Here is a 7,320-nt window from a genome sequence, read left to right on the forward strand (position 1 = left end):
ATTCATGAGTTGTACACGCAATAACAATAGTATGATTCGGATATAGAGGGGAGCTTACATAATTAATACTAAAAAAATGTGAAATGGGAATAGTTGGATAAAAACTTACATTTATTTAGATTTTGCTTCGAGTTTGTTTTGATGGAAAACAAAATTACAAATGGATGTACAATCACGTAACCGGATATATTACTTAGCTAGTAAAACACTATTTGCTTTCTGATAACAATAATTATAATTCAACTATAACATGCAACCGGATAAATTGATACACGAAGCCGTGACTAAAGCATACGCTAGAATTTAATTGACGACAGTCGACAGCCACGAAATAGGGAGGGGCGAGCAAGGGCCGCCGCCCCGCCCCCCCCAGAATTTATAGGTAGCACGCTCTAAACGCCGACTAATCAAACATCTTCCGGACCAGGAATACTGCCTAACCCCCGGAACTCTTGCCATATTTCATATTTAAGGCGTGACCCTTCTTGCCTAATTTAGGAAAAAATAGAAGGATCTCTCTGTTTTAAATGCTGAACCACAATTTCTAGAGGAGTGCAAAGGAAAACTCCCGACACGATAGGAAAAGAGGTATCTTGTCGCAAAGGGAAAGCGGCCAAAGTTGGCATCGATTCAAACGTTGTAACTTTGATTAGTCCAAAAGCAGATACGCTTGGTACAAGCCGAGGACAGAAAAACTGTCTTTGTCATCATCTAAAGTTCTGAACCCCAATTCAGGCTCAACACAAGAGGAAAATTTAGAGTTCACATTACCTAAAAATATAACTTATTTTACAATGTTTTTGCGTATAACTTATAAGAACCAAAAAATTACCCCCACAGAATAAGAAGGAGAAGAGAAAGAATCATATAATCCCCCCGTGGCACGATAAAACGTGTCGTTGCCCTCGCGGGTTCGGGCAAGGGGAGGCTTTCGCGGCAAAAGCCTGGCTATCTCATTAGCTTTCTTGAAACGTAACGTCATCCCGGGGATTTAGTTCGTTACCACACGTCGCGGAGATACCTCCCGCTCATTTGCAGATTCTTCACCATGCTCTCCGCTTTTGAACTATCGAGAGATCCCTGTGACAGCACAAGTTGCAACTCGCTTAGTCGCGACTAAAAATAGGAATAGGAATCTAAAAGTAAGCGAGGACACTAAGGTAAGAAACATATGGTTGCCGGCTGAAAAGATAAATGACCCCTCATGGTCCACCAGAAAGCGACGCAAAAAAAACATAAACAAGATGAAAGTGTTGCTTTCGACAACGAAATTGTTTTTATTTAGAAAAGTGTCAGCAGAGGGTAGTTGTGGGTCGCTATTGGAAAAGCTCAACCACTAGAAAGTTGCAGACAGGCAAAGAGACGACACACCCAAAGAGCAGGCCACTGATTGAGAAATTAAAATCATCAGTCTCTTTCACAAGCCCACAGATGTGGTAGATGGAAGCTAACATTTTCAACCAAAACCGAGATGGCTGTGCAGATGGCAGATGGCAAGCACCACCAATAAGCGGCCATTTATGATGCTGGGAACTTAATTGCTTTTTCTCTTATTGTGGGTCAGGAGGGAGCATGAGTAAATGTCATTTACCTGTTCTTGCGCAATAGTGTGCAGTGTCCTGTGGACGTCCCTGGCCATGCCTTTGGCATCACCGCAAACATAAATATAAGCTCCCTGAGAAAGCATGTTCCAGATATCCGATGCCTAAAGAGAGGGAAAAGAGCCGTTAGTAAGAAGAGACCAATAATTACCCACTTGAAAAAACAGAAGCATGTTGATGCTACTAGTGGTTGTAGGTAAAGTAGAACAATACCTTCTCCATCATTTTATGTTGAACATATTCTTTCGTGGGTCCGTCACGTGAGAAGGCCACAACTAGCTCAGAAAGTGCACCAGATTCAACAAAGTTGTTCAGTTCCTCTTCATAAATGTAATCCTGCAAAAAAGGGTCGACAAGGAAAGAGAAAATCAGTGGCGGACAACTCGGTATTACATTTTTCATAGCAGCTGTCCATTCAATCCCATTAACTCAAAAAAGAGCGCATCACAAACCATTCCACGATTTCTGCATCCAAAGAACAATATTGAAGGTCCCAATTCAGCTCCATCTTCTTTCTGAGCAAATCTTTCCTGGAATGAGAAAACACATGACAATTTGTTAGCTTAGATAGATTCAACGAGTATATTACAACATCCACCTATAACAGACACGAGTTCGCGATGAGACAAACCTGCAGAAAGCCCCTGAAAGGTGCCAATCCAGTGCCAGGGCCAATCATGATAATCGGCACTTTAGCATCTGTTGGAAGCTTGAAGTTTGATTGCCTTACAAAAATGGGTGCCCAACTGCATTCATTGCTTTTGCTCAAAGGCACAGCATTCTGGAAAGGAATAAAGGAACAAAATAAACCACCATAGGTCAAAGACAGCCATATAACAATTAGCCTCCCACTTTAGTCGTGCAGAGAATCTCTGAGTCAGAGATATAGCCGGAGAGGTTCATGCTTAATCAATCATCTAGCTTAAGAAGAATTCCTTTCAAGGAGACTCAGTCATAAACTATGTTTAGTGGGGGAAGGAGACTGGGACGAGATTGTAATAGATGGGACCATTTCAATGTATATATACCTTCATCCAAGTTGAACACACTCCTTTGTGAATCCTTCCAGTAGCAGTCTTATCATAAACTAGTGCACAAGTAACGTGAATCCTAGAGGGAGCCATCCTGAATAATAAAATGGCAGGTAATAAGTAACTCAGTAAATACAGGTATAGTTGCATGAAACTGAAAAAACAATCGGCTGGTTGCCATCATAGTAATAAATGCAACCTGGATAAAAAGGTTTGGCAAATGCAAGAACAATGAAATCTAAAAAATCACCTTGGGGATGATGAGATTGAATAGTATCGGGGTTGCAACCTAGGGGCAACTGCTGCAAAGAAGACACCGAGTGGGGGCTTAGCAGAGGGGAATCCAGCCATGACTTCAAGGAGACTTCTCTGACTTGCTATTATCCATTGGGCGTACTCATCCTGTACAATTGGCATACAAGTTACTTCCACAAACATGAAAGAGGATGCATAAACACCGATCAGGATTCAGTTCATAGGCTTGTTCACAACCTTTCCAGCAGGTGAAGCAAGGTGTCTCAATCGATCAGCATCAGCAGGATCAGAAGCATGAGCTGCCAAAGCTAGCAAAGCAGACTGAAGAGAAGACAATGCAATGAATCAGAATAGCAGCAGAACAGAGGCATACAAACTTCATTAACTCATAGTAATCCGTAGTTAATCACATAACCACAGTAAAAATATAGTAAAGAAACCAAACCTTTTTGGGAGAACTCAAGAGATCTGCATATCGTGTGAGTGCTGATATTAAAGTACAGGGTGGGAATGGTGGTGGTAGCGAGCTTCCACCAAGCGGTGTTCCATCCTCATTATCAGTATGGATGGAGAAATGCGTATCCGGCGACAAACCCAATAGGTTTAATCCTTCCTCCACAGTTTCAATCAGGTTCTCACAGTATACACCGACATGATCTCCTGTCTCATATCTGACAAGAGAAGTAGAAGGTGAGCAAGTGCCCACGTATTTCTAGACAGCATACTTGCTCATAAAAATATTCAGAGAGAAAATCAGAGGATGAAGGCAGTATGATTACACCAACATAAAGCAAGTGATCAAGGATGAAAAATTACGTGAGTCCCGTGCCAGCAATGTCAAACTCAAGATGAGTACAAGAGCGATCTGATGCAGGAGTGTGAAGCTCCTTCTTTATAGCCACATTAGCCCTTCATGAAGAAAAACAAACGTCTTAATGGAAGAAGATTGATGTGGTTTTTTAATCATAAACTAAAAGTACTGAGCACTTCATTACCTGCATGGGTGTTGCGCATCAACTACGGCATGGCCATTTGCAAAACTCAAGCTTCTGTCTACTTTAGCATTTGCAGGTTCGTGGAAAACAACCCGATATTCTGGTACAGCAGCAGTATAGGGAGTGGACACAGTTGTGGCATCATCCTCATCCCGAAGCAACTGATCCAACTCCGGCCACAACAACTCACGCCTACAGAGTGAAAATCAAAATATTGGATTTATTATACTAGATTCAGGATTGAAAGAAGATTAGAAAGCTAACTGCAAGAAGCTGATTTAAGTATTTCTGATACCATGCAGTGAAATCATCTTCAATGCACTGGTCATCATCTCCAAGACCGACTGGCACTAAACGCTTCGCACCTGCAGATTATTAATCTAAATGAGAGAACTACAAGCAACTCAGGAACTAGGTTTCTATTGAAGCCAACGAGATACGGGAAAAAACAATTTCAAGAGCATCACTTTAACTCTTTTTTCCATGGAATTTGACTTCCAAAGGACTGACATGAACATTGAAGAAAAGAATGACAGAGAAACGCATTTTTACTAGCTCAACTTCAAGGTAGGTAAAAACCCTTAATCTAGCATGAATATGCCATGCTCTCAACTGTACAGCAATATATGCCAATGTGAAGTTGAATTGAATTGACAAATCCTCCTTAAACTTAATAGTCGTCAGATATACACATAACCTGTCCACTTATGCGGTAAATATGTAAGCATGTGCATGTTTCCTTTGCCTAAGTTGCTGCTTGTGGCCTTTGCCTTGCATTGAGTCCTATCAGTAACTTGCATTATGTTACACAAAGCCATGTTTACTGTTTCAGGTTCCAGATATTAACATATGCAGAATGGCTCACATTCGAGGAAGATAAATTCGAGGAAGAAGAATAAAAACTACCGCACTTTACCCAAATTAAAGCATTCAATTAAGCTAGGTTTAGCGCAAATTAAGCTGCCCAACAGGAAAAGGAACCTCCATATGGCAGGACTCAAATGACTACAACTAGAAACTCATCCGACCAGGGCATTCCCAACAAATGTTCATATGAGAAACCTAAAGAAAGTCATGACTACAATGAACCTCCATACGGCAGGACTCAAATGACTACAACTAGAAACTCATCCGACCACGGCATTCCCAACAAATGTCCGCGCCAGGACATGGTAGCCCAGTAAACTAGACTCGATATAAAATGGCACACAACTGGCAATGGCAGCCAGATGAATGGGAACTCACCTTGCTCAACAAGGATGTCATCCACTATATTTGCAACCTATAATTGAAAATAGTAATCAAAGTCATCAGCAAGAGAAAAATGACATTTATACTGACTATTGAGAGGTCATGAAAATTCCTAGAATCAAAGCTAGCAGACTTCACAAAAGAGTACAGAAGAACCAATCAAGTTTAGTTCCAAACCTTGTTAAAATGTTCATACTGTCTGTTGCCAAGGCCAAAAACTCCATACTGCAAGTTCTGTAGCCACTGACCTCTCTCTTTACCCTATTTAGACAAACAATCCCAAAATTTGAGCTCTAGGAAAGAGAAGTCAAGTTAAGTCACTGTTGGCTAAGGCTAGCAAAGTTTACCTCACAAAACCATTTGTAGAATCTCGCAGCATTATCTGTCGGCTCGCCGTCTCCATATCTGCGTAAAGAGCATCGAGATAGCGTATAAAAAACCACAACAGCCAAATGCAGAACTCGGACATGAACACGCCACATATCGTAGAACAGAACTCACGTTGCCAAGAAGAAAAAGGCCACGTCCTCTTTCTTCAATTTCTCCTCGTATTCCTCATCCTCAGCAGCGTAATCATCCTGCAAAGCGCACCCCCACTCAAGCAATTATTCAATACTTCCACCGTTCACACGGTAATTACACGAGATTGACCAGAATTCTAAGCTCAAAGGAGAAGGAAGTCATAAGCATACCAAGTCAACGACTTTGAACGCCGCCTTCTCGTACCTCGCTTTCGCCTCCTCCGCCATAGCCTTCACAAAGACGAAAACCAACGCGGATCGTCAACGAGACGCGCACAGAACGGCCAAATTCCAAATCCCTTTCAACTAAACCGACACGCGTACCTTAGCAAAGCCTTCGGCGGTACCAGTCTGGGTGCCGAAGAAGATGGTGACCCTCTTCTTGCCGTCGTCGACCTCCGGCTCGGGCTCCTGCACGACCGCCGGCGGCTTGGGTGGCTCGAAGGCCCGCGGCTTCCTCCCGCCCGATCGGCGCCACACGAGCACGACGACGCAGCCGATCAGGACCGCGATGGAGGTGGCCAGGACCATGACGAACTCGCGGTTCTCGAGGATGATGGAGGCCAGCTCGTTGGCGGCCGACTCGGCGGAGCTGTTGGACGGGTCCGCCTTGCCCCGGATGATCGCCGCCATGAGATCGAGCGGCGACGCCCTGAGGGAGCCGGAGGTGGAAGACGGCGAGGAGTCCATGGAGCGGCCTGTCGCCGGGACCGGCGGGGGCAACCGGAGCGGCGGCGAGGGAGGCGGCGGAGACCGAAGCGTCCTCCTCCTTCTCCGGCGGCGGCGGCGGCGACGGCGGTGGAGGGGGTAGGTGAGGTTGGAGAGAAGCGAGACTGAGCGGAGGAGGGGGGAGGAGGTCGAGCTTTTATACGGAGGAGGAAGAGAGAGAAGGAGGAGAGAGAGAGAGGGGGAGAGAGAGTTAGGAGGGAGCCAACGCCTACCAAACCCGACTGGTCAAACCCACCTAACCCCGGAGTTAACCATGGTTAACTTCCCCCCCCCCCCCCCCCCTCCCCTTCCCCCCCTGGTTCGTCCTCCTTTCGCTTGCGCGAGTAGGCGCGTATGGAATCGGTCGCCGCTCCGAGGACTAGGAGGCGGCCACCGCCGTACCCGCCGCCGCGGAGCTGATTTTGATGGCGGCGGGTGTCGGACTCTCGTGCCAATGCGCTAGGAGGCGGTCGGTGCCGACCATCGCTCGTGCAAGAGAAGTTGAAGCTGCTTCAGGCCTCGGCAATCATAGCAAATTTCATTGATAATGGCTAAAATTTATTTATTTTGATCGATTTGTTTATTGATAAATTTCGAGTTTAAATTATCAAATGCACAAATCATTCGCATTTTTTTCTCCAATGGATCCGTTTCAATAGGAACCCGACATGTTTTTCAGCGAAATGCTCATGTTGTGAGCACGAGCGGTAGCATAGCCCCCAGAAAATTAGACCCGGCATATCGGCATTTAGTAGAAAAACTAGCCGTATTTCAATGTAAGTGCATAATTTCAAAGAAACAACAAAAAAGACTCGATGCATTGAGCAATCGAAGAAAATCTAAGTTCAGCGCACCGATAGCAAATTTCAACTGACTCTCGGTGAGAGCGGGAGCGAAATTTATCCGCGGGCTCCCGTTATTTGTTTTTCCCTTTTAACAAAAAGATTTCGTGCGATTC

At 44.6% G+C, this 7,320-nt stretch overlaps 1 protein-coding gene across 1 annotated transcript; it reads right to left on the minus strand.

The window, feature by feature from the left end:
• Nucleotides 1–737: 737 nt before the first annotated feature.
• On the minus strand, nt 738–6,485 carry LOC115679339 (NADPH--cytochrome P450 reductase 1-like). The gene is made up of 18 exons (XM_030602934.2): nt 5,979–6,485; nt 5,826–5,885; nt 5,635–5,711; nt 5,481–5,538; nt 5,311–5,394; nt 5,128–5,164; nt 4,178–4,247; nt 3,883–4,074; nt 3,704–3,796; nt 3,333–3,558; nt 3,125–3,208; nt 2,883–3,034; nt 2,630–2,726; nt 2,233–2,382; nt 2,054–2,131; nt 1,815–1,937; nt 1,592–1,705; nt 738–1,080 (listed from the first exon to the last, which is right to left on the minus strand). Exons 1-18 carry the CDS (start codon nt 6,342–6,344, stop codon nt 1,000–1,002), a joined length of 2,142 nt encoding a protein of 713 aa, XP_030458794.1. The 5' UTR covers nt 6,345–6,485; the 3' UTR covers nt 738–999.
• Between the last annotated feature and the right edge of the window lie 835 nt (nt 6,486–7,320).

The sequence above is a fragment of the Syzygium oleosum genome, unplaced genomic scaffold (genome assembly GCF_021117445.2).
Source record: "Syzygium oleosum isolate NSW1041296 unplaced genomic scaffold, Sole_v2.1 Sole_v2.04, whole genome shotgun sequence".
NCBI lineage: Eukaryota > Viridiplantae > Streptophyta > Magnoliopsida > Myrtales > Myrtaceae > Syzygium > Syzygium oleosum.

What these genes read in the sequence shown, in the direction of transcription:
- LOC115679339 (XM_030602934.2), bottom strand. Translation starts at nt 6,344, where the DNA reads ATGGACTCCTCGCCGTCTTCCACCTCCGGCTCCCTCAGGGCGTCGCCG. An exon ending in CGTTCAAAGTCGTTGACTTG is followed by an intron (nt 5,712 to 5,825) that starts GTATGCTTATGA and finishes TGCGCTTTGCAG; the next exon opens with GATGATTACGCTGCTGAGGA. An exon ending in TGTGTTCAACTTGGATGAAG is followed by an intron (nt 2,383 to 2,629) that starts GTATATATACAT and finishes ATTCCTTTCCAG; the next exon opens with AATGCTGTGCCTTTGAGCAA.